General features: G+C 37.2%; 1 protein-coding gene across 4 annotated transcripts in view; it reads left to right on the top strand.

Annotated features, from left to right (window-relative positions):
• Window positions 1-27,904, top strand: part of TRPM7 (transient receptor potential cation channel subfamily M member 7) — a 120,837-nt gene that overhangs the window by 71,492 nt on the left and 21,441 nt on the right. For all 4 annotated transcript variants that reach the window (XM_050797103.1, XM_050797105.1, XM_050797104.1 and 1 more), the window contains 11 exons: window positions 917-1,072; window positions 1,155-1,298; window positions 3,521-3,649; window positions 5,800-6,078; window positions 12,161-12,335; window positions 15,088-15,214; window positions 17,139-17,323; window positions 18,001-18,133; window positions 19,719-20,434; window positions 22,689-22,756; window positions 26,422-26,518. In XM_050797103.1, coding sequence (XP_050653060.1) covers window positions 917-1,072; window positions 1,155-1,298; window positions 3,521-3,649; window positions 5,800-6,078; window positions 12,161-12,335; window positions 15,088-15,214; window positions 17,139-17,323; window positions 18,001-18,133; window positions 19,719-20,434; window positions 22,689-22,756; window positions 26,422-26,518 — 2,209 coding nt within the window. The remainder of the gene's footprint in view (window positions 1-916; window positions 1,073-1,154; window positions 1,299-3,520; window positions 3,650-5,799; window positions 6,079-12,160; window positions 12,336-15,087; window positions 15,215-17,138; window positions 17,324-18,000; window positions 18,134-19,718; window positions 20,435-22,688; window positions 22,757-26,421; window positions 26,519-27,904) is intronic.

The raw sequence follows: 27,904 nt of genomic DNA, 5'->3' as shown, positions 1-27,904 counted from the left end.
GAATCCTTTTCAGGTGTGTATAATGATTATGGCCTCTTTTTGAGCTAGAAGGGGAACAAATGGGAAATACTGGAGATTATGGCCCTGAGCAGCCTTGAAAAAAGTTACTACTTTATGAAAGGATTATTCCCAAATTCTGAAATTCAAGACCTATCTACTAATTTAATAATCTGTTACTTTTAAGTTACTTAAAGTATATTGAATGAGTATATTCATATACCCAGTTTATACTTAAGTATATACATGTGGCCCATTTATATCTTTAAAAATTTGGGTAAAATGACATGTACTTCAGGTTTTGTCATGGTGATACATACTGCTTTTAACTTTGCTTTTTGTTCTCTTACATCTTTTTAAATAAGGTGCAGAAATGTAGGAGTCAGAAATCAGGCAGTTTTAACCATAGGCCACTGAATAACCAACAGAAACCCTGTTACGCAATTACAATTTCTTCATGCTTTGGGATTTTGCAAGTAATAAGTAAAATTTTAGAAATAAACCTTTTTGTTTATAGAGGCACAAGCTGAGTAATCATGTTATGACATGGAACACTTGCAAAGAGATTTAGGATAAAATTAAGGACATAGCACCTTTATAAGGTTTGAATTTTGTGTAAAGAAAATGTGTTTTCTGAACAAATTATAATCTGATTTTATTTAAAGGACAAGTCTATAATAATTATTAAATCTATCCTATACCCTTATTATCATAATAATCAAATGTTTTGTTACTCTTTAAAACTTGGGCCTCTTTAAATACAACATGTAAGTAAAAAATGAATTTTTTGTTTTTTTCTCTCCACTACTGGGGCAAAATGGCTAATCATCATAAGATATTTAATATCTTTTATTTTTCTTTATTATATTCTTGAAGGTCATTAATTTTAAAATGCAAAATTATGTTTCTAAAAATTTAGGTCATACTAAGCATTTTAGTTCCACCTGCCATATTACTGCTAGAATATAAAACTAAGGCTGAAATGTCCCATATCCCACAATCTCAAGATGCTCATCAGATGACAATGGATGACAGCGAAAACAACTTTCAGAACATAACAGAAGAGATCCCCATGGTAAGCAGGAAAACATTTTAAAGTAAACATAAATTTGTTCTGTTCTGAATAATTGTACAAAAAAATTTTTTTTTAATTTTAGGAAGTGTTTAAAGAAGTACGGATTTTGGATAGTAATGAAGGAAAGAATGAGATGGAGATACAAATAAAATCAAAAAAGCTTCCAATCACACGAAAGTTTTATGCCTTTTATCATGCACCAATTGTAAAATTCTGGTTTAACACGGTATGTTTTTAAATTACACGAGCATAATGTTTTTAAGAGATAGGCTTTGGGGGACCACTGGTTCAGAATCCATACTAATCTTGATATAACTTAGATCACTGAAAAGGCATTTCACATTTAAAAGAGTGATACATTTGCCCTAGTTTTATTTAAATTGTCATCTAGAGTGATAAACACTAACAAATTTCAGTTCTAATTGGAACCAAAAATATACTTAACAAATATGTGATAACCATTGGCCTTTGTAAGTTGGTAGCAAATACTAATCAACTAGTAAAATTAATGATAAAAGATGGACCAAAAGAGATTCTGATACTTTTTTTTTTGTATTATAAAAGTTTTTTTTGTATTATAAAATTTTTTTGTCTTATAAAATTTTTTGTATTATAATTTTATAATACATAAAAGTCTGAAATAAACCTGTTGGCAGTGTTAACTGATGATGATGAAAAGTAATCCAGATCATTTATATGGTTTTATTTATCTGTGGCTTATTTCTTTAATCGTATTAAAGTGTATGCTTGATTACCTTCCATATAATTGGCTTTTCTGTTGCTTTATGGAAAAATTGATTTGACAGCAGATAAAGAGCATATGTCCATACAAGGATGGACTCATCTGTTATTTTGGTTGAAATGTAGGTGTTTATGTGTTTTGGTTGTTTTGTGTGGAGAATGAGCACTAGGAAATATTAGTTGGCTATCTTGCTGGTGCTGCTTTTCCTAGTGATGGACCAACCTGAAGGAACAGGTGATACAGTAAATGAGATTAGCCCCTACTTTTAACCAGGGACTGAGTAAATGAGTTCTTAACTCATCTTCATCGGAAAATTCTTAATTAAGATGTTTTTAACTTTGTTGTTTGGAGATTTTTTCATTTTCATCAATAAGAATCTGTTTCTTTGGCGATTACTTTTTCACCCAAATGTGACCATTAACATTTCCTTACATCTCTATGTGAAAATGTTCTTGTTCCTTCCTATTCAGAGGCTGAAATTGCAAATATCAGTTATCTGATCTAATCTCCAAATTCTGTCTCCACTAATGAAAATAGGGCAGTTTTCTTACATTTGCATTCATGTGAATGGCTACGTTAAAATAGCCAGTATGGGTGACTACAGGAATTTCTCTTTTCTTTCTTTACTGCAGTTTACTTCCCTAGCCTGTTATAGATAATCAAATCAAGGATATGACTTACTCTAGGACTGATGGAGACAAGATAGAGATGAGAGGATTGTTACCCATAATTTTTCAAGGGTCAATAAGTGTGGGTTTTCCTCTGAAATGAAATAAATACTCACATGTTTTTAAACATAAACTTTATCACCTCTCTATAACCTATTTTGTACAGAGTGTCAAAGGTGGGCTGTTTCTGTACCTGGGGCAAAGCCTTTTCACATCTTTCCCACTTTTTGGGGTTCAACTTTAGTGCCTGGGAGCTAAGAAAATACCAATTGTCTATCTGTCTTGTCTTTTCTCTTTTCTTTTCTTTCTCCTTTTTTTTTTTTTTGGCAGAGTCTCGCTCTGTTGCCCGGGCTGGAGTACAATGGCATGATCTCAGCTCACTGCAACCTCCACCTCCCAGGTTTAAGCAATTCTTGTGCCTCAGCCTCCCGAGTAGCTAGGATTGCAGGCATGCACCATGATGTCTGGCTAATTTTTTTTTTTCTTCAGTAGAGACGGGGTTTCACCTCTTGGCCAGGCAAGTCTCAAACCCCTAACCTTAGGTGATCCACCTGCCTTGGCTTCCCAAAGTTCTGGGATTATATGTGTGAGCCACCACACCCTGCCTCAGTTGTCTTTCTTAGGAATACTGTTTGGTTGGGGGAGGAAGGAGGCAGGAAATATGTGTTCCTTGATGATTATGGTGGTGAAATTCTGCAGTAATTTGAATATATGATGATACTGTAGGTGTGAGTTAAGCAGAATTGTGTGGCATATGCTGAGAACATAAACCTGATTACAAAATCCTTTCTATGGGATGTTCTAAAGGTTGACTGAGTTGTAGAACAACACGTTTATACTCTGGGGACCATTTATACTCCAGTAAATGCAATGTCTGTGCTGAAAAAGAGATATTTTTAAAACTATTTTAATAAGGGAAACCAGGGGATAATTCACAAAGGTTCATTTAATGTCTATTTTTGTGTGTGGTTGAAAATGTTCATAATTAAGAGATTTATTTTGTAACCAGTGTTTATATAACCTTTACTTTTTCATTAGTTGGCATATTTAGGATTTCTGATGCTTTATACATTTGTGGTTCTTGTACAAATGGAACAATTACCTTCAGTTCAAGAATGGATTGTTATTGCGTATATTTTTACTTATGCCATTGAGAAAGTCCGTGAGGTATGTCTTTAATTTTTCCTACCAATAATTTACTGTATACATGGAAGATTTTCTGTTTTGTTTTGGGTATATACGTGGGTGGGTATGTGTGTGTTTATGTGTGTGATGAGATTGTAGAAGTGTAGAACCTGTGTAATTTTACTGTTCCCAAAATAATGGCAAAAGAATGGCAAAAGAATAGAGAATTAGTGAGTATGCTGTATACTTTGTTGCCATTACAAATACAATGATTTGTGTCAGAAATGTAGCCTATATTTTGTTTGTTTTATTTCCTGAATGTTCACATTTGCTCTCTGTCACTCTTCAAAAAGTATTAAATATACTTGGCTAAATGACTTTTATTTTACCTGCCTGATTTAGCCAATTAGGTAGGTAAGTTATAAATAGGTCTTTAGGCCAGGCACAGTGGCTCACACCTGTAATCCCAGCACTTTGGGAGGCTGAAGCGGGCAGATCACTCGAGGTCAGGCGTTCGAGACCAGTCTGGCCAACAGGATGAAACCCCATCTCTACTAAAAATACAAAAATTAGCTGGGCATGGTGGCAGCCACCTGTAATCCCAGCTACTTGGGAGACTGAGGCAGGAGAATCACTTGAACCCGGGAGGCAGAGGTTGCAGTGAACTGAGGTTGCACCACTGCACTCCAGCCTGGGCGAAAGAGTAAGACTCTATCTCAAAATAAAAATAAAATAAATAGGTATTTATTTTGCTTTTATATTGTACTGCCTACTAAAATGTACTATACTGCCATTGAATCATCATTTAGATTTATATCCCTGTGTCTTTCAGTTTTCAGTTTAAATTTTTAATATCCTGATTTTGAAGAAAATCTTTTTCTTAATATTTATACTTTGTTTTTGAAGTAGTAACTACATGAATATTGTTTTTTGATTTTTTGTTTTTTTGTTTTTTTTGAGATGGAGTCTCCCTCTGTCACCCAGGCTGGAGTGCAGTGGCACAATCTCAGCTCACTGCAACCTCCGCCTCCCGGGTTCAAGCGATTCTTCTGCCTCAGCCTCCCTAGTAGCTGGGATTACAGGTGCGTGCCACCAAGCCTGGCTAATTTTTGTATTTTTAGTAGAGACAGGGTTTCACCATGTTGGTCAGGCTGATCTCGAACTCCTGACCTCATGATCCGCCTGCCTTGGCCTCCCAAAGTGCTAGGATTATAGGCGTGAGCCACCGCGCCTGGCCATGAATATTGTTTTATAACATACTTGCATAAGTACCTCTGAATTATTTCATGTCTCTACCTTGCATTTAGAGAATAGAAGAAATTGCAAAAATAATTAGAAGGCATAGTACTTCTCTCTCACTTAGATATCATAAGAATTTCTTCTTTTTTTTTCTTCTCCAAACACCAACTGGAACCAGAAGGAATTTCTTATTAAATAGCTTATTTTGCATTTTAAATTCCTCTGAGTGTTATGGTCCATATGTTTATTAAATGTTGTTCTATCAGCATATTTAAAGAAATTGATTTATTAAATGATAAAAGCAAATTGCAAAGCATTTAAAAATATATATATTCATAAAATAGTTCTGCAGGTGTTCATGAGACAGTAATAGTAGTGATTGCCTCTAGTGGGAAGAGTAATTAATTGGCTAAGGGAGAAGAGGGAAACAGATACTTTGCAGTATTTATGATACACCATGAATTTTGAAGATGTGAATGTGTTACCATTCCTCTCAAAAGATAATTGTTAAAATTCATATATTCAGGAGAAGAGACATATGTTTTAAATAAGTTAGATAAATACAGCTACTTAAACCATTCAGTTATTTACTTCCTACAAAGAAGGCAGGTTTGGCAGCTACTACCAGGATATCCAGGTGCTGCTTTAATTTGAAATAAAACAATTTTGCAGAAGTATTTTACAATCCAGGTCTAGCAAAGTGGGTTGCAATCTGCATTTTCAGCTTCTTAGTTGGATGAATCTCTTGAACCTGGGAGACGCAGGTTGCAGTGAGCCGAGATTGCGGCACTGCACTCCACCCTGGGCAACAGAGTGAGACTCTGTCTCAAAATAAATAAGTTAATAAATAAATAAAATGCTATGTGAAACTCTGTAATGTTATAATTGATTGCTGTATGTGTTTTAATACGAATAAATTGATTAAACTTTTTTTGTTGTTGTTAAACCTTTAGATCTTTATGTCTGAAGCTGGGAAAGTAAACCAGAAGATTAAAGTATGGTTTAGTGATTACTTCAACATCAGTGATACAATTGCCATAATTTCTTTCTTCATTGGATTTGGACTAAGATTTGGAGCAAAATGGAACTTTGCAAATGCATATGATAATCATGTTTTTGTGGCTGGAAGATTAATTTACTGTCTTAACATAATATTTTGGTATGTGCGTTTGCTAGATTTTCTAGCTGTAAATCAACAGGCAGGACCTTATGTAATGATGATTGGAAAAATGGTAAGTTGAGAGATGTTTGATAATACTCATGGGTTTATTGATTTTTTTAAAAAATCACAAAAAATGTTATTAACATAGTTTTATTTGAGCCAGTGAATGTCTTTTGTGTTTGTTTGCCTCATACTTCAAATCAACCATTCCTTAAGAGTTTCTCATGCTCAATCCCAATCCCCTACACCCATTTTGTGCTTTGCAAGATAATGTTAGCTATACAATCTATGGTTTATGTCTGTAGGTAACTCCTTTTTCCTGTCTTTACTGATCCAGGCCTTTTTTTTTTTTTTGAGACAGAATTTCACTCTGTCGTCGCCCAGGCTGGAGTGCAGTGGCGCTATCTCGGCTCACTGCAACCTCTGCCTCCCAGGTTCAAGCGATTCTCCTGCCTCAGCCACCCGAGGAGCTGGGATTACAGGCATGCGCCACCATGCCCAGCTAATGTTTGTATTTTTAGTAGAGACAGGGTTTCACCATGTTGGTCAGGCTGGTCCCAAACTCCTGACTTCAGATGATCTGCCCGCCTCAGCCTCCCAAAGTGCTGGGATTACAGGCATGAGCCACCGCACCTGGCCTGACCCAGGCTATTTTTTAAAAGTTAAATCCAGGATACCTAATCTTTTCCTAATACAGTATGCCCAGTATTTGCTCTTTTCCTTAGTCTTATCTGAGTGGCAGGTTTTATTTTTTAAAATCTAGATGTCAAGTTAAATGTGTAATTTTTTTATACACTAAATCTAAAATATATTGGGTCTACTCCTTGCCATAATTCCTTTTGGTTTTCAGTGGTGAAAAAGGCAAAATTTGTAATATAGCTATTGCTATTCCTCATTCTGAAATTTCTGTTCATCCTAGGAAATTTCAGCAAATGCAGACAAAATCACTATTCAGAGACATTCACTATTAACAGTTTAATGTACATCCTTCCATCCCTCAAGACATATATGAATGCATGTGTTTGTTTCAAACTTCTCGTAAATAAGTATATACAGTAGTTTTATCAAAATATGCTTTAAAAATACATGTTGTTTCTCAATTATTTTAAAATATTTGTCCCATTGTAAGAAGTATAAAAAGCTATTCGTAGAGTTTCTTATGCTCCCTTAATTTTAGAAAATAAGTCTTCTCTTGGAACCAACCCAAATGTCCATCAGTGATAGACTGGATTGAGAAAATGTGGCACATATACACCATGGAATACTATGCAGCCATAAAAAGGATGAGTTCGTGTTCTTTGTAGGGACATGGATGAAGCTGGAAACCATCATTCTGAGCAAACTATCGCAAGGACAGAAAACCAAACACCACATGTTCTCACTCATAGGTGGGAATTGAACAATGAGAACACTTGGACACAGGGTGGGGAATGGGGAACATCACACACTGGGGCCTGTCGTGGGCTGTGGGGAGCAGGGAGGGATAGCATTAGGAGATATACCTAATGTAAATGACGAGTTAATGGGTGCAGCACTCAACATGGCACATGTATACTTATGTAACAAACCAGCACGTTGTGCACTTGTACCCTAGAACTTAAAGTATAATAATAAAAAAACAGTCTTCTAAATTAAGTATTTCTTGAGTAACCATACTAAGCTCACAAGATTATCTTTGCATCTTGAAAACAAGACTTTCAGGTTTTCTAAATATAATTTATTATATTTGCAGTTTCACGCTGCACTCTTCCCCTCTAAGAGAATGTGTCTTCCCCCTCTTAATTGAGAATTACTAGTGTACTGTTTTTCACATCAAAGTGTTTCTCATTATTCACACATTTTGGCATTCTTATGGTATTTCAAGGAAAAATAGGGCAGTTAAGATTTTTTTGGAAGAATTGGGTTTAGCCTAACGTTTTAGCGTGCAAAAAAGGTGTTGTAGCTCTTACGCTTATTAGGTTATTTAGTGACTTAGTGGTGTCTAGTTACTTTAATGGTAATGTAAATGGAAGAGTTAGGAAGTACAGAAGTCTTTATTTGTGATCTTCTCTAAAACCACCCTCTGCTAGGATGTCTTTCTCATTGTCAGCTAGTCATTTGTTCCATCATTGTCTGTTTTCCCCTAGTGCCAGCATCCCTGTACATCCCCCTTTGGAAGTTTCATAATGGTTACTGTTCTAGATCTAATGTTCATTATTTCATCATTGTGTATCTATTATATGTTAAGAGTTAAACTAGGCCGGGCGCGGTGGCTCAAGCCTGTAATCCCAGCACTTTGGGAGGCCGAGACGGGCGGATCACGAGGTCGGGAGATCGAGACCATCCTGGTTAACACGGTGAAACCCCGTCTCTACTAAAAAATACAAAAAAAAAAAACTAGCCGGGCGAGGTGGCGGGCGCCTGTAGTCCCAGCTATTCGGGAGGCTGAGGCAGGAGAATGGCGTGAACCCGGGAGGCGGAGCTTGCAGTGAGCTGAGATCTGGCCACTGCACTCCAGCCTGGGTGACAGAGCGAGACTCCGTCTCAAAAAAAAAAAAAAAAAAAAAAAAAAAAAAAAAAGAGTTAAACTAAACTGGGGCTACAAAGATGAATAAGACATGGTCCAGATCCTCATGGAACTCAACAATTGAGTCTTTAAATATAGACATGTGAACAGATAGGTAGCTATTGAAAAATATGATAAATTGTTATGTGAAGATAGAAGAAGATAGAAGAACTAGTAACCAATTCTGTCATGAAGGCTTTCACAAAGATTATGGCATTTCAAAGGAGTTTAGAAAATATGTAGGATTTACATAGGTATACATGTGCCATGTTAGTTTGCTGCACCCATTAATCATCATTTACATTAGGTATTTATCCTAATGCTATCCTTCTCCCTGCCCCCCACCCCCACCCCATGACAGGCCCCGGTGTGTGGTGTTCCCCGCCCTATGTCCAAGTGTTCTCGTTGTTCAGTTCCCGCCTATGAGTGAGAACAGGCGGTGTTTGGTTTTCTGTCCTTGCGATAGTTTGCTCAGAATGATGGTTTCCAGATGCATCCATGTCCCTGCAAAGGACATGAACTCATCCTTTTTTGTGGCTGCATAGTATTCCATGGTGTATATGTGCCACATTTTCTTAATCCAGTCTATCATTGATGGACATTTGGGTTGGTTCCAAGTCTTTGTTATTGTGAATAGTGCCGCAATAAACATACGTGTGCATGTGTCTTTATAATAGCATGATTTATAATCCTTTGGGTATATACCCAGTAATGGGATTGCTGGGTCAAATGGTATTTCTGTACCCTAGAACTTAAAGTATAATCATTAAAAAAAAAAAAAGAAAGTATGTGGGAGTTTTCTTCTGAGCAGGGAGTTTCTAACCAGAGGAAACAGCTTTGAAAAGCTTGAAGACAATAAAAGATTAAAAAGAAGAAACCTCCCTCACACTTTATAGGCTAGTGCAAAAGTAATTGCGGTTTTTGCCATTGAAAGTAATTGCAAAAACTACAGTTACTTTTACATCAACCTAATACATCTTTTAATAGCAGTGGTGCGATCTCGGCTCACTGCAACCTCCACCTCCTGGGTTCAAGCAATTCTTCTGCCTCAGCCTCCCGAGTAGCTGGGACTACAGGCGCACATCACCATGCCCGGCTAATTTTTGTATTTTTAGTAGAGACAAGGTTTCACCATATTGGCCAGGCTGGTCTTGCACTCCTGACCTTGTGATCCGCCTACCTCGGCCTCCCAAAGTGCTGGAATTAACAGGCGTGAGCCACCGCACCCAGCAAAATTTTACTTTAAGAATCCTCATTTTTATGAGCAAGCTGATACTCACATTTTTAATTAATTAAATTCGTAACAAGCACAAGGAAAGTAGTTGTCATTTAGGCTTTATGTGAAAAGGTGTGTGAAATGCAAAAACGACTATGAATCATCAACCATAGACCTTGAATAATTTTAGTTTACGTCAATACAGATTTAGGTTTCATTTGGAATATTTGTCTTGGCTTTTCCTTTATTTACAAATAAATATTTGTATTCCAAAATATATCAAATAGCATGGATAATGTTTTAATACATTTTTTGCCTTTTAAAATCTTTTATCCTAATATACTTTTTGTTTGTTTTGCAATATTTTATTTGAAAACATGCATTCTCTCAGTAATGCTCTCAAATGCTCAATGAAGGCGTTATTTGTCCATTTTGCATATAAGAACACCCAATTAAGAATTTTGGAGCCTGTTAGGACTCTGCAAGTTGCAAAGACCCAGCTCTTAATTTAAAAAGAAAATTTATTTGTTCATCTAACACAATTTTCAAGATGAAGCATCAAGTCTCATCTCTTCCTTTGAATTGACATTTTAAGACTCTCAGCTATCTGCACAACTTCTTCCTAATCTTATGCCCCTATAAAATTACTTTATTCGGCCTTGACTACTTATTATCCCCTTTACCTTTCTTTTTTTTTGAGACGGTGTCTTGCTCTGTCACCCAGGCTGGAGTGCAGTGGCCGGATCTCAGCTCACTGCAAGCTCCGCCTCCCAGGTTTACGCCATTCTCCTGCCTCAGCCTCCCGAGTAGCTGGGACTACAGGCGCCCGCCACCTCGCCCGGCTAGTTTTTTTGTATTTTTTAGTAGAGACCGGGTTTCACCGTGTTAGCCAGGATGGTTTCGATCTCCTGACCTCGTGATCCGCCCGTCTCGGCCTCCCAAAGTGCTGGGATTACAGGCTTGAGCCACCGCGCCCGGCCTCCCCTTTACCTTTCACATCTTACTTTCCATTTCTACTGTCACTGTATAGTCATTTAAAAAATATATGAAAATGTCATAATAATTTTTTAAGTTGTCATTACAATTATTTTAAGTTTACAGTAGGTTAATGTACAGATTTATTGTAAATGTATTCTCTTTTGCAGGAGGCCTTTTTCCTCAGTTAGATGATTATGAATGAATATTCATCAATATTGCTAGAGTGAGAAGGTGTTCACTTTTTTATATGTATATTCCCTTTTTTTTTTTTTTTTTAAGATGGAGTCTCGCTCTGTCGCCCAGGCTGGAATGCAGTGTGTGATCTTGGCTCACTGCAACCTCTGCCTCCTGGGTTCAGGTGATTCTCCTGCCTAAGCCTCTTGAGTAGCTGAGATTACAGGCACACGCCACCACGCCCTGCTAAGTTTTATATTTTTAGTAGACACAGAGTTTCACCATGTTGGCCAGCCTAGTCTCAAACTCCTGAGTACAAGTGATCCACCTACCTCGGCCTCCTGAAGTGCTGGGATTACAGGCTTGAGTCACTGTTGCTGGTCGTATATTCACTTTTTTATACTGTCTAGGCTAGACAATAAGTAGTACAGGCTGGAGAACTTATATACCTAAATAAGTAGATGGGAGGTAAAGTTTTATTATAGGATTCTGCTTAATTCTTTGAATCCTTACATAATTGTGTCAAAATGCACATTGTGATTTAACAATGAAAATAATTTTTCAATGAATTACTAGGTTTTAGCTCAATTGGGTCCTTTTTGAATTTTATTGAATTTAAAGAATTACAAACTACATGACTTACGAAAGTATTTGTTTCCCAGACATTGGTATCATTTAGTTTTTCAACACCCATGCTAATAATTCAGATTGTTTTGTTTGGCTCGTAGGAAGTTTTCATATCCCAGGACAAGGCACCCATGGATTCAGGGTGGGTGGGAAGTATTCTTTTTTTGTGTGAAGTGGGCAAAGTACAATTGTCAGAGGCAACGTGGAAAAGAGAGTCTGTGCCTCCATTAAAAGAATAGAGAAGCTTTAGGAAAGGGCAGTTATGGAAATTGATTTCCCTAAATCTGTCTGTGTCTCTGTACTTCTTGAAAATCTTCACGTACCACAGAAATACGCACACTTCAGTTTGAACTGGTGATACAGTTCTTTATGTAGCTAAGGATGCCCATGACTTGCTTAGCTTAATAGATTTTTTTTACATGATCTCCTAGTTGTTAAGATTTATGTAGTGATGAAATTTTTCTGAAAGCTATCACTAGAAACAAAAATAATCTCAAAGATTTTTTGTGTTTAATGGATTTTTTTGGTCTATTAGAACATTAGAATCTTTTAAAAAGATTTGTCATAGTGTTTAAACTTCCTTGTATTTTAACAGTGTTCATTTTTTAACAGGTGGCCAATATGTTCTACATTGTAGTGATTATGGCTCTTGTATTACTTAGTTTTGGTGTTCCCAGAAAGGCAATACTTTATCCTCATGAAGCACCATCTTGGACTCTTGCTAAAGATATAGTTTTTCATCCATACTGGATGATTTTTGGTGAAGTTTATGCATACGAAATTGATGGTAAGAATTGTATGTTTACAGATTTATCTTTTGGTTATTTTATGTTTTAAAGCCAGTATTGAATTATAGTAATATTGTATATTTTCAGAAGTCAAACTATTACCAACCTAAGCCCCCCACAAAGGCATTAGTGAACTCCAAAAGAAACATACAAATTAATTGGAAGAAAAAGTATTTTAGAAATTTTTTGGTGGCTGGTAATAGAAATCTAGTCTAAACCATCCTACACAATAAGGACATTTATTAACTCACATAACAATTTTGAGCTAGCTCCAGTGGTCTTTAGGGTTGGTTAATTCATAACTAAGGACACTTGTTCTTTTTCATCCCACTGCCAGCTCTGTAAGTTTCCCTTATGATCATAAGACCGTCATTAGCAACAGGAGGAAAGAGACACCGTTTATCCATGGTTCTCTTTAGAGGAAAATGTCCCTTTCACAGAAATTCCCTTTTGAGCCTGTCCTTTCATTTCATTAGCTTGAGTTGGCTTCGGCCTGCCTGTCTCTAAAATGGTTACAGACAAGGGGGATGGGATTACCATGATTCGCGTAGATAATTCAGGGTAGATTCGACATTGAGAAGTCAAGCACAATGTTAATTACAAAAATAATGATCCTGTGTGAATACTGAAAGCTTACAGCATGTTGAGTTTTACAGATGACAGATACTCAAGGTTTTTGTTGCAGTTTGTGAGTACATTCTCTGGATAATCAATGACATAACTCCCACTGATTCAACCCTATTCTTAGAGAGAATATTAAGTTTGTTTTTCAATTTTGTTACTATCCACATTTTGACTCTTACATTGTCTTAGTCAATGAGAGTAGATAACCTGTGAACATAAGTGATGCTGTCAGCTTTCAGTGATATTCTGCTGACTTCCACATTTGAGTTATAGAATCTTCATTTTATTCTCTCTCACTCTTGTTCTTTCTTCTTCCTTCACTCTTCCCTCCCCCAATATCTGTGTTACTCCCTTCCCACATATTTATGGGTGATTAGGTCAAGGGCTGGCCATGCAAGTGATTGTGGTTAGGTCCAAGGGTGGCCACATAGAAAATTGTGGTCATTATTTGTTCTTGAACAGTAGTTAAACTAAATGTTGTTTTACCAGCCTGGTCAAATGTTGTGTTTAATGGCTTCTGTTTGGTGGTGTTTCCAGGTTTTCATTCTGTGCTACTTTTTTTTTTTTTTTTTTTTTTTTTTTTGAGACAAAGTCTCACCCTGTCTCCCAGACTGGAATACAGTGGCACCGTCTCAGCTCACTACAACCTCTGTCTTCCAAGTTCAAGTGATTCCCATGCCTCAGCCTCTGGAGTAGCTAGGATTACAGCTGCATGCCACCATGCCTGGCTAGTTTTTTGTTTTTCTTTTTTTAAGTAGAGACAAGGTTTCACCATGTTGGCCAGGCTGGTCTTGAACTCCTGACCTCAAGTGATTGGCCTGCTTTAGCCTCCCAAAGTTCTGGGATTATAGACGTGAGCTATCATACCTGGCTGTCTGCTATTTTTCTAATGATGTGGCTCTAATTGTGTAGTTGTTATAAAGCGTTGAGTATAGTTTTTTAGTTTCCTGCATTCTCTTTCTTGGGTATTTGCTTCCACAAACTAATCTGAATAGAATGGAAATAGATTCATAAAATTATTTAAGAGTGAAAGGACCTTACCATTGATTTGCCCATAAAACCATTTAAAGGAATCATAGAGCCATTATGAATGTCATTGATGCATATACTTTAAAAAATCTACCAAATACTAAATGCTAAGTGTGCTATAAATATTTAGGTAGAACTTACCACTAATTCATCATTATTTAATTCTAATCCTTGCCCTGCCTAATTTACTTTATTCTTTGTTATGCTGTGGGGGGTATTAAAGCTCTTCCTTTCCTTGTTTGTAATTAGCTATGTTCTGGCTTCAGAAATTTTTCAGATGGGGTAATGAAAAACAAGGAATTCACATCTAATCACTGTATAATTGAGAGGCACTTTAGCTATTTCTTCAGCCCCATTTTTGTGACATAATAAGATAAACTAAGTACTCTTTATGTTTGTAAATGTACAGGTTTTGCTATGAGTCAACCATACTCTTAAAGTTGAGTCATGCTTATAATCCCAGCACTTTGGGAGGCCAAGGCAGGTGGATCACGAGGTCAGGAGTTCGAGACCAGCCTGGCCAACATGATGAAATCTGGTCTCTACTAAAAATGCAAAATTACCCGGGCATGGTAGTGCATGCCTGTAGTCCCAGCTACTCAGGAGACTGAGGCAGGAGAATTGCTTGAACCCAGGAGCCGGAGGTTGCAGTGAGCCAAGATTGTGCCACTGCACTCCAGCCTGGGTGACAGAGCAAGACTCCATCTCAGGAAAAAAGTAAAAAGTTCAGACATTTTTCTTACAGAAATGTTAAAATATGGTTGATCCAGGAATTTTAACCCTCTTTAATGCTCCTCAGGTTAAACCCTGCCTCGAAGGGTAAATGTAACACCTAAATATACTTTCTTTTCTGGAATAGAGATGTAAAACAGATAGCACCCACATTTCTCACAACATCTTTTTGTGTTTGAACACTCTTAAACTGGGGTTCCTATGACTCCCTGCCTAGAGGCTTTTGCTGGAATCTGTGGAACAGATTTGTACATAATCAAAATTTAATTTAAATAAATAAATAACCAGAAACACTGATGAATAGCAGTTACCGGTGAATTACTATATTTAAGTTGTTTTTGTGTTTTTCTTTCTTTCTTTTTAAAGTGTGTGCAAATGATTCTGTTATCCCTCAAATCTGTGGTCCTGGGACCTGGTTGACTCCATTTCTTCAAGCAGTCTACCTCTTTGTACAGTATATCATTATGGTTAATCTTCTTATTGCATTTTTCAAGTAAGAATTTTGTTCAATTGCTTATTATGATAAGATGATTTAATGTGCAATTCTATATGTTTTGAAGGAAATTTATAGAACTTAAAATCTAAAAATTATATTGGCTTAAACTACTAAAAGTATATTTGAAAAATTACAAATAGGAGATGCTTTTCCTAATCAAATGAGTTCTAAATTTTAAGTTTGATTATCTTTCAACATGCAGTTTTCTTTATAAATTTAGTCGTCATCTGGGATTTTTCCTCGGTTGCCAACAAATATGCATTCAATATAGAAAATTCATCCATAATTCCACTGTTAATATCTGGGTGTACACCTTTCTATCATTTTTTTTGCAAATATATATAAGCCATTTTTCTTTTCAAAAATAATATTTTTATTTAATTTATTTAGTTTTGAGACAGAGTCTCCCTCTGTCACCCAGGTTGGAGTGGCACAATCTTGACTCACTGCAACCTTCGTTTTCCGGGTTCAAGCGATTCTCGCACCTCAGCCTCTCGAGAAGCTGGGATTACAGGTGTGCACCACCACGCCTGGCTGATTTTTTTCTGTATTTTTAGTAGAGATGAGGTTTCACCATGTTGGCCAGGCTGGACTTGAACTCCTGGCCTCATGTGATCCATCCACTTCAGCCTCCCCAAGTGCTGAGATTATAGGCGTAAGCCTCAGTGCCTAGCCTATTTTTATGTTTTATGTACTGTTTTATAACTAAGCAAAGCATCATGAACATTATTTCAGATAAACAAATGTTCTTCTCCAGTCTGTTTTTAATGGCTACCTGATACTCCATGATATAGACCATAGTTTTTCAATCCAGTATGTTATATTGGTCAGTTAGATTGTTTGTAATTCTTCTCCTAAACATCACATTGTAGTTAAATCTGTGAGCAAAACTTGCTTGTTTAGAATGTTTTTCTAAAAGCAGGGCTGTTCAGTATATGTACTTTTAGGGCTTTTTGCATTTAAGTCTAAATAGGCCTGTTTCCTCAACTCTCTACCCATACTAGTTTTTTTAATGGTTGCCAATTTGATAGTAAATGAAAAAATTTATTTTATTTTATTTTTTGAGACAACCTGTTGCCCAGGCTGGAGTGCAGCGGCACTATCACAGCTCACTGTAGGCTGTTCCATCTGGGCTCAAGCAGTCCCTCCTGTCTCAGCCTCCACAGTAGCTGGGACTACCGGCATACACCATCACGCCTGGCTGACTTTTTTGTTTTTAAATAGACAGAGTCTCACTATGGTGCCCAGGCTCGTCTTCAACTCCAGGCCTCAAGCACTCCTCCTGCCTCTCGGCCTTCCAAAGTGCTAGGATTATAGACGTGAACCACCATGTCCAGCCAGGATTTTGTTTTTTAAAATTTGCACTTATTTGATTACTAATAAGATTGAGTATTTTCTTATGTCTTACCCATTTACATGAAATATTTTAAATTTTTTAAATTATTTTTTTCTGCTGAGTGTTAATCTTTTCCAGTTTCTCGTTTGCTATTAGTTTTGTTAGAAGTATATTTTTTTGAATTCTTATTTAGTACAGAATTACAATGAAATCATCAGTATTTAAAACTTTAAGAGATGATTAGCAGGCCGGGCGCGGTGGCTCAAGCCTGTAATCCCAGCACTTTGGGAGGCCGAGACGGGCGGATCACAAGGTCAGGAGATCGAGACCATCCTGGCTAACACGGTGAAACCCCGTCTCTACTAAAAATACAAGAAAATTAGCCGGGCGAGGTGGCGGGCGCCTGTAGTCCCAGCTACTTGGGAGGCTGAGGCAGGAGAATGGTGTGAAACCGGCGGGGCGGAGCTTGCAGTGAGCCGAGATCGCGCCACTGCACTCCAGCCTGGGGCACAGAGCAAGACTCCGTCTCAAAAAAAAAGAGATGATTAGCAAAGTTTATTTTATTTTTTTTCATTATTTCTCTAGCAATGTGTATTTACAAGTGAAGGCAATTTCCAATATTGTATGGAAGTACCAGCGTTATCATTTTATTATGGCTTATCATGAGAAACCAGTTCTGCCTCCTCCACTTATCATTCTTAGCCATATAGTTTCTCTGTTTTGCTGCATATGTAAGAGAAGAAAGAAAGATAAGACTTCCAATGGACCAAGTAAGTAAACTGTATTAAGGCAAACATTTTCATTGTATTACTTCTTAGTTTTACACTGAAGGCTATATATTGATTTTATTCAAAAATGACTTAGTGGGTTAATGTTATGGTAAAGGCTTTTGTTAAATTTGCCTGAACGTAAAGGAATTTTTAAGTGCAATATGATATCTATAGAAATGGATTTAACATTAAACTTGGTTATGAGAATGGCATCTCTCTTTCTGTTAAAATGGTAGTGTAAACCTAACTTCTTTGCTGTTCTACAAACCATTTTTACAGCTCTGTAAACAATAACAATTTTAGTATATTCTGTGTGTGTGAGACTAATCGTACTGTGTCAAATTATGCTTAAAATGGTATAGGGACTTTCAAATTGGTTCTTAAATTTCTCTGAGTAGATACGTGAGGGAGAGGTATGAGAGAGACGGGGAAGGATGTTGTATAGGAAAAGGAAATCAGAAGAGGAGGAGGAAGTACCTGATCGTATTCTGTTGACATCACACTGGTGCAACAAAAAAGAAAGATACTTGTCTAGTGCTTTAGAAGCATAGAAGTAAAAGTTTAAAAAGTGCAGATGATGGATGTAGTCTTAGAAACCCTGAATAATTCATAAGAATTATGAGCTAAAGTTGATACCTTGACAGCTCTTCATTGATTTTCTTCTTTTCCTCCCATAGAACTTTTTTTAACAGAAGAAGATCAAAAGAAACTTCATGATTTTGAAGAGCAATGTGTTGAGATGTATTTCAATGAAAAAGATGACAAATTTCATTCTGGGAGTGAAGAGAGAATTCGTGTCACTTTCGAAAGGTTCAGAAGCCCTTTAGTTAAAATCAATTATATGTCAAAATGGGATCTATTAGTTATATCTCTTTTAAATGGTCATTGTTAAATTTATTTTGTCAAACAATAAGTTTAGTTATAGTTTTACATTATATATTGGAAAGATAGTTCAGTTCTATTAATACTTCATATAAGTCAGTTGGTCAGTCTTATTTTTTTACCCTAGTTACAGAAGATAGAAGAGTTACTGTTCTTTACTGTTTAGAGGGAGAAAAGTAAAACTATCCTCAGTATTTTACAGGATTTCTTTTAGTGTTATTATTATTATTATTTTTTTTTTTTTTTTGAGACAGCGTCTCGCTCTTTTGCCCCGGCTGGAATGCAGTGACACAATCTCGGCTCACTGCAACTTCCGCCTCCCGGGTTCAAGTGATTCTCCTGCCTCAGCTTCCTGAGTAGCTAGGATTACCGGCGTGCACTACAACACCTGGCGAATTTTTATATTTTTGGTAGAGACAGGGTTTCACCATGTTGGCCATGCTGGTCTCGAACTCCTGACCTTGTGATCTGACCGCCTCAGCCTCCCAAAGTGCTGGGATTACAGACGCAAGCCACTGCGCCTGGCCAGTATTTCTTTTTTTCTGTTGACTTTGCTACATTCTGGAAGCATATGGTGTTTGGTATAGTTACAGTAACAGTAATGGTAGTTCTGTGTATATGTAGCTGTATATACATTATTTTGTGTTACTTTGATGTGGGGTAATTGGAGTAAGTAGCCTGTGGAACAAAAATATTTTTTGAAATCTTGCATTTTAGTGTAAGATTAGCACTGGATCCTTCTTAAACATAAGGTAGGCCTTGTATAATTAAATAACTGTACCTTGGCCGGGCGCAGTGGCTCAAGCCTGTAATCCCAGCACTTTGGGAGGCCAAGACGGGTGGATCATGAGGTCAGGAGATCGAGACCATCCTGGCTAACATGGTGAAACCCCCCCTCTACTAAAAAATACAAAAAAGGCCGGGCGCGGTGGCTCAAGCCTGTAATCCCAGCACTTTGGGAGGCCGAGGTGGGTGGATCACGAGGTCAGAAGATCGAGACCATCCTGGCTAACATGGTGAAACCCCGTCTCTACTAAAAAAATACAAAAAACTAGCCAGGCGAGGTGGCGGGTGCCTGTAGTCCCAGCTACTCCGGAGGCTGAGGCAGGAGAATGGCGTGAACCCGGGAGATGGAGCTTGCAGTGAACCAAGATAGCACCACTGCACTCCAGCCTGAGCAACAGAGCGAGACTCCGTCTCAAAAAAAAAAAAAAAAAAAAATTTACAAAAAACTAGCCAAGCGAGGTGGCGGGCGTCTGTAGTACTACTGAGGTAGGAGAATGGCGCAAACCCGGGAGGCGGAGCTTGCAGTGAGCTGAGATCCGGCCACTGCACTCCAGCCTGGGCAACAGAGCGAGACTCCGTCTCAAAAAAAAAAATAACTGTACCTTATTTTATATCTTGCTTAAATGCATGTACAATTTTTCTCTTTATCATTATTATTTGAGGCTACAAAATAAAATTCTACATTTTTTTTTCACATTTGTAAAAAAGGCTTATTTCTCTCCTACAGAGTGGAACAGATGTGCATTCAGATTAAAGAAGTTGGAGATCGTGTCAACTACATAAAAAGATCATTACAATCATTAGATTCTCAAATTGGCCATTTGCAAGATCTTTCAGCCCTGACGGTAGATACATTAAAAACACTCACTGCCCAGAAAGCGTCGGAAGCTAGCAAAGTTCATAATGAAATCACCCGAGAACTGAGCATTTCCAAACACTTGGCTCAAAACCTTATTGATGATGGTCCCGTAAGACCTTCTGTATGGAAAAAGCATAGTGTTGTAAATACGCTTAGCTCCTCTGTTCCTCAAGGTGATCTTGAAAGTAATAATCCTTTTCTTTGTAATATTTTAATGAAAGATGACAAAGATCCCCAGTGTAATATATTTGGTCAAGACTTACCTGCAATACCCCAGAGAAAAGAATTTAATTTTCCAGAGGCTGGTTCCTCTTCTGGTGCCTTATTCCCAAGTGCTGGTTCCCCTCCAGAACTGCGACAGAGACTGCATGGGGTAGAACTCTTAAAAATATTTAATAAAAATCAAAAATTAGGCAGTTCATCTAATAGCATACCACATCTGTCATCCCCACCAACCAAATTTTTTGTTAGTACACCATCTCAACCAAGTTGCAAAAGCCACTTGGAAACAGGAACCAAAGATCAAGAAACTGTTTGCTCTAAAGCTGCAGAAGGAGATAATATAGAATTTGGAGCATTTGTAGGTAAGTTTGGCAAATTCATATTTGTATATCAATATTACTTTTCACCTTAGAAATAAAAATTATCACCTTAGAAATAATAAAAACACATACTGTGTTACAAGTCAGTATCTTTTCATAGAGTATAATTATAAAAATTTTTAAAAGAATCAGACACCTGTGATTCTGGTACTTTGGGAGGCTGAGCAGGCAGGATTGCTTCAGCCCAGGAGTTGAGGACCAGCCTAAGCAACATAGCAAGACGCCATCTCTACAAAAAAATTTTTAAAACTAGTCAGGCGCAGTGGCATGTGCCTGAAGTACCAGCTACTCAGGAGGCTTAGGCAGGCGAACCACTTGCACCCAGAAGCTCAAGGCTGCAGTGGGCTATGATCACACAACTGCGCTATAGTGTGTGTGATAGAATGAGACCCTGTCTCTAGAAATGAAATGGGAAAAAAAAAAAAAAAATCAGAAGTATGGGAAATAGACTGACTTAGGCTATAAGAGTTATTTTGGCATATAACCTCTTTGATGGAATTTTAGGTTCTATCTTTTGAATTTGAATATCTTCAGTTGGGTTTCATCAACTCCTGTTGAAAACTTAAGTGATTCTTAAGTGTTAAGTAGTTGGAGAACCTCCTAGGGGAGGTTAGAATCAACTGGAAAAGAACAGTGCCCTGTAAATAGATAACCATATAATTTTTTTACCCAAACCAAGACACTTTAAAAGTGAAAGGGTGCACTATTAATAATTATTATCAGAACAACAACGGAAATCTAGGAATCTACTGGGAAAATTAGTATTTATGTATTCACAGAGGAGAACATTTTAAAAAGGAATGACTTATTCTTATACCTGTGATAGCTTAAATAAGACAGTATTTATTTTGGCAGTAACACATTAAAGACCTTAGTGAAAACTTTCATGCATAGAGATTGTTCAGACAGTATGTTAATAAGCCCATGGAAAATTGCCACATTAAGGCCAGCCTAGGAAGTTATCTAGGCACTAAACGTGTTGATATTTACTTCTAGGCTATATGGGATTCACTCTAGATACATAGATATACAACTTTTCCTACATTAAATGTATTCCTTTTTTTAAAATTTAAGACAGAGTCTCCCTCTGTCGCCCAGGCTGGAGTGCAGTGGCACAATCTCGGCTCACTGCAGCCTCTGCCTCCTGGGTTCGAGCGATTCCCCTGCCTCAGCCTCCTGAGTAGCTGAGATTACAAGCACGCGCCACCACACCCAGCTAATTTCCAGTTTATTTTTAAAAATGCATTTTAGTCTGTTTTTTAATGTATTACCAGTGGGGTATATGTTTATATCATATATATTTTCTCGACATGTATATCATATAGGAAAATTTATGTATCTATATATCTAGAGTGAATTCCATATAGCCTAGCGGTAAATATCAGCATGTTCAGTGCCTAAATAACTTGCTGGCTGGCCTTAATGTGGAGATTATTCATGGGCTTATTAACATGTTGTCTGAACAATCTCTGTGTGTGAAACAGTTTTCATTAAGGTAATTAAAGTGTTATTGCCAAAATATTTTTTTTCTGTTCTTGTTTAAGTTATAGGCATAAGAATAAATCATTCCTTTTTGGTTGATTATCCGTATATATGTAATACTTTTATATATTTTTTATTAATAGTAAAAATGCTTGGTCCCCTTGTTTCTTTTAAATTTCGAGCTATTTATTCATATCACATGTTGGTTTCTTTTATAAGGACTTTGGCTTTTAACGTTAGTGTAAACTTAACTATAATCTTGGCCAGGTGCAGTGGCTCAGGCCTATAATCCCAGCAGTTTGGGAGGCCAAGGCAGGCGGATCACGAGGTCAGGAGTTCAGAACCAGCCTGGCTAACATGGTGAAACCCCATCTCTACTAAAAATATAAAAATTAGCTGGGCTTGGTGGCGCGTACCTGTAGTTGCAGCTACTCAGGAGGCTGAGGCAGCAGAATTGCTTGAACCCGGGAGGCAGAGGTTGCAGTGAGCCAAGATCATGACACTGCACTCCAGCCTGGGCAACAGAGTGAGACTCGTTCTCAAATTAAAACAAAAAACAAAGAACTATAACCTTCACCAGCTTCTTGGCAATTTTCAATTTTATTTATCAAAAGAGCTAAAGGAGACTGCAAAGCCATCAAATGTACTTGAAAAGCAGCATAAATCTATTGTTTTTATAAACTTTAAGCAATGCCGTTATTTTGGTGAAGAAAAATAAAAATTTCTCATTGCAATCTCTTTTTTTCTATTAAAGGACACAGGGATAGCATGGATTTACAGAGGTTTAAAGAAACATCAAACAAGATAAAAGAAATACTATTCGTAAGTAAATCCTTATTAAAACATCCACAGTTCTTTTTATTTTACTATCTTGATGTTTAGTTCAAAATTTAATTAAACGTTTTTTCAGTAAAAATACAGTTGTAGCAGATATCATCATTAACATGCTGATACCAAATATTTGAAGCTGTCCTCAATTTGAAAAAACGAACAATTGAGGAACATGAAAAGGTACAAATAGCTTGCATAATTATAGTAATTAAATAGCAAACATCACCTATTTAACATTTCTCTCTCTCTCTTTTTTTTTTTCTTTTTTTTTTTTTTTTTTTTCTTTTTTTGAGACGGAGTCTCGCTCTGTGGCCAGGCTGGAGTGCAGTGGCACGATGTCGGCTCACTGCAAGCTCCGCCTCCCGGGTTCCCGCCATTCTCCTGGCTCAGCCTCCCAAGTAGCTGGGACTACAGGCGCCCACAACCGCGCCCGGCTAATTTTTTGTATTTTTAGTAGAGACGAGGTTTCACCGTGGTCTCGATCTCCTGACCTTGTGATCCACCCGCCTCGGCCTCCCAAAGTGCTGGGATTACAGGCGTGAGCCACCGCGCCCAGCTCTTTTTTTTTTTTTGAGATGGAGTCTTGCTGTCACCCAGGCTGGAGTGCAGTGGCACGATCTCAGCTCACTGCAACCTCTACCTCCCGGGTTCAAGTGATTCTCCTGCCTCAGCCTCTTGAGTAGCTGGGATTACAGGTGCACGCCACCATACCTGGCTAATTTCTGTATTTTTAGTAGAGATGAGGATTTACCATGTTGTCCAGGCTAGTCTCAAATTCCTCACCTCAAGCGATCCATCCACCTTGGCCTCCCAAAGTGCTGGGATTACAAGTGTGAGCCACTGTGCCCGGCCTACATTTCTTTTTCTAAAGTTTCTTCTCCCCGTATGTTTTCCACTGATTAAATACTTAATGAGCTCACTCTTCCCAGATCCAAAAGTTTTATTAGAACATGACCCTGACTCGGCCGGGCGCGGTGGCTCAAGCCTGTAATCCCAGCACTTTGGGAGGCCGAGACGGGTGGATCACGAGGTCAGGAGATCGAGACCATCCTGGCTAACACCGTGAAACCCCGTCTCTACTAAAAAAAACACAAAAAACTAGCCGGGCGAGGTGGCGGGCGCCTGTAGTCCCAGCTACTCGGGAGGCTGAGGCAGGAGAATGGCGTAAACCTGGGAGGCGGAGCTTGCAGTGAGCTGAGATCCGGCCACTGCACTCCAGCCCGGGCGACAGAGCGAGACTCCGTCTCAAAAAAAAAAAAAAGAACATGACCCTGACTCTTAGAAACCTATTGTCTAGCAGGAAGAAGCTGTATATTATGTACAAATGCAAGATAATTCAATAAATGTTTGTTAAATAAGTTTCAAAATATATAGGACAGCTGGCAAAAACAGTGTATTTCTTGCCTGCAAGTTAGTTTTATTTCTTAAATGTTGCTATCATATATTGTGGCTATTTAAAGCCTTAAGAGTAGTAACGTGGCTACACCAAGATAATTAAAAACACCTAGAAAGGTGTTAAGCTTCTCTAGCCCTTAAAGAACTTACACTATGGAAATGTTAAGTGACATACACAGTGAAAACAGGACCTTTCCTAAAGCTAGAACCAAGTCAATGATAATGACATAGGAGTTTCTATGAATGATTTACTTTTTATGTGATCCAAGTTAATTATGTAATTGCTATCAGGCCATATTACTTACTCCCCTACATATAAAAAGTAGACTCAAATGCATTTTTGTATTGTAACATTTTGTATTTTTATTATCATATATTTTGATTAAAGTATTGTACTAAATCAATTAATATCAACCAGATATTGATAACTTGGAATTTAATTTGTTATTATAAGCAAATTGAGGTGTAATGATTACCTAGGTTTTTTCCTTTCTGTATTTGCCTTTAAGTTTGAGAATAGTTGCACAGTTTTCTTACCTCAAATAGGAACAGCAGAATGATGTAAGAAATGTTATTATGGAGTATACAGAGATGCCTAAATATGAGGTAAACTCTCTTTAGTATATGCAGAAGTCAGAAAGTCAGCAAGGTGGAGAAAATAGGTGTGGGTTCAGTGGACCTCTCATAAGACTGTAATTCATAGTGTTTTCTAGCCATTTTAATTATGGCATATTTAGAGAGAGCTAAATAAATGGATCAAGTTCTCTTAGGTAGCCTTAGCTGACAAATGATAAAAAGAGAAAGAAGAAAAACAGGAATGAGACTAGGAAGTAGGAAGAACAGACTGCTGTCTACCAAATTGGTTTTATAATTATTGCAATATGACTTATGGAATATCTGTAATCCATATAGGATTGAAGTAGATTTTATAGGTAAATGAAATGTTTTATGGACTTTCGTAAGTTTTAGTAAAGCTGTTTATAATGTAGAACTATTTAAACCTAAGTTCATCACATTTTCTTTACACAAATTATTGCCACACCTCTAGTGGTATTGTTTTGCTATTGTGAAGCACTTGGTATAGATAAGACATAAAACTTAGGATAAATGGACATTTCTTAATGGGAAAAGGTAAAGCATCAGAGTTTTCCCACAGATTTCACCTTTTTAATAATGAACTTAAAGAGGAATGTGCTGAAAATGTTTTAGTGGTAGGTACTCCTTAATAAAGCAAGACATTGCAAGTTTCTGTGAGTTAGCAGAAAAGCAGTAGCTGCGTTTTGATTTAAACAACTTTTTTCTTTTGAGACAGAGCAAGACTCCATCTCAAAAAAAAAGAAAAAAAAAAAAAAAGCAGTATTTATTGAGCCAGTAAAGCCGTCAGGGCTTTCCAAACACATAAATAATGGAAAAATATTAAGGGAAAATGTAGAGATTTAAGTACCTAAAAAACATAGTCAAAAGAAATTTGAAAAACAAATTGAAATTTGACAGATAGTAAGCATATAGATAACCTTGTTGTATAAATAGCTCATACAAATCAATAAGAAAGTTACTATGATCCCCAAAAGGAAATAGTTCCCCCACCGTTAATGTTATCAGTGTGTCAAGATACATGTAAGATAATAGCTTCTTTGAATTCATAATGGTTTCATTTTTTCTCCACAGTTTTGTATATTTTTCCAACTTTTTAATGAGGCTTTTTGTTTTTGTTTTGTTTTTTGTTTTTTTCTTGAGACTGAGTCTCATTCTGCCACCAGGCTGGAGTGCAGTGGCTTAATCTTGGCTCACTGCAACCTTGGCCTCCTGGGTTCGAGCGATTCTCCTTCCTCAGCCTCCCAAGTAGCTGGGACTACAGGCGTGTGCCACCACACCCAGCTGATTTTTGTATTTTTAGTAGAGATGGGGTTTCACCATATTGGCCAAGATGGTCTCGATCTCTTGACCTCATGATCCTCCCGCCTCAACCTCCCAAAGTGCTGGGATTACAGGTGTGAGCTACCACACTCAACCTGAGTTTTTATTATTATAAAAAATTCATTTGGATGGATTTATGAACAGTAGGCAAATAAGGTGTTTTGGTGCAGTTTTTGAAATTGGCATTGAAGAAAATAACCATAATCTATAATATACCCATCAGTGTCCAGGTAGAATAAAGCATATTGAGCTAAATAGATCAAGGGACTCTTATACTACTTAGAATAATGGGTTGAAATTTAGTTCAGTTGTTTTCAAATTGTATATATGTACAATATTTGCAGAATAACAATACTTCTGAAAAGACTTTGAAACGAGTGAGTTCTCTTGCTGGATTTACTGACTGTCACAGAACTTCCATTCCTCTTCATTCAAAACAAGGTGAGTATTTTGACTACATGAATAGTGTTAGAAAACATACTCGTTTACACTTTATAAATGTATTTTATGTTTGTCAAACACGTGAGCAGTGAATGGTATAGGAGTCAGAAGATGAAAATTCTGGTCTTCCATAGTTACTGTAACCTTGAATAAGTCGTAATCCTAGCATTCATTAGAATGTTATTAGAATATTTTTTTAAAAATTGTTTATTCTGTAAAGATGGAATAGAAAAACTTTTTATAAATCTACTTTTAGCTTTTACAGATGTATCTGTTCATCTGTATCATCTGTTTTAATCTGTATCATCATTTATTCAACATATTTTTCTAGTTTAACTTTTAAAAATAATACATTTTTGGTTCAAAATTAAAATACAAACACTCTGAAAATTTTCCCTCTCACTCTGTTCCCACATGTAACCACTATTTGTCTACCCTTTAGAGTTTCTTGCTTATACAATCATGTATGACAGTACAATCTTATACCTCTCATTTTTTACACAAAAGGTCACAGACAATACATGTTGCCTTGTACCATTAATTTTTCATTTACTATATTGTGGTGATGTTTCCATATCATAATTTTTTTATAAGTCAAAGTTATATATGCACATCCTTGAAAAGTTGAATAATTATAAAGGTTCCTTAAGAAAAATAGTACTACATTGTCCAGCTCACCATCACTTCTTTCATTTTTCTTTGGCATACTGAATTCAGCAATGCATATTATGACCAAATTGGGTTTATTCCAGGAATGAAAGTTGTCTTTACATTCAAAAATATAATTATGGTGATGCATGATAATAGCAGATTAAAGGAGAAAAATCATGAGATCATCTTAACAGCTGCAGAGAAGGTATCTGATTAACATTCAGTATTCATTCCTAATCTCAAAAAGGATATCAACAAAAAGTTATCACGAAGCATCAAATTTCATAGTGAACTATTGAAAGCCCAAGATGGGGAGCAAGACAAGGATTCTGACTGTTACTGTTTCTGATGCCAGAGCAATAAAGCAAGTAAAATGGTAAAGGGGGCCGGGTGGCTCACGCCTGTAATCCTAGCACTTTGGGAGGCCGATGCGGGTGGATTACCTGAGGTCAGGAGTTCAAGGCCAGCTTGGTTAACATGGCGAAACTCCATCTCTGCTAAAAATACAAAAATTAGCCAGGTGTGGTGTTGCACACCTGTAATCCCAGCTACTCGGAAGGCTGAGGAAGGAGAATAGCTTGAACCCAGAAGATGGAGGTTGCAGTGAGCCAAGATCGCACCACCGCACTCCAGCCTGTGCAATGGGAGCGAGACTCCATCTCAAAAAAAAAAAAAAAGAAAAGAAAAGAAAAAGAAATGGTGGAAGGATTAGGAGGGAAGAAAAAGAATTCTCAG

The sequence above is a fragment of the Macaca thibetana genome, chromosome 7 (assembly GCF_024542745.1).
Source record: "Macaca thibetana thibetana isolate TM-01 chromosome 7, ASM2454274v1, whole genome shotgun sequence".
Taxonomy (NCBI): Eukaryota; Metazoa; Chordata; class Mammalia; order Primates; family Cercopithecidae; genus Macaca; species Macaca thibetana.
The sequence above is the reverse complement of the archived record's forward strand: the minus strand, read 5'-3'. Positions and strand labels throughout refer to the sequence as shown.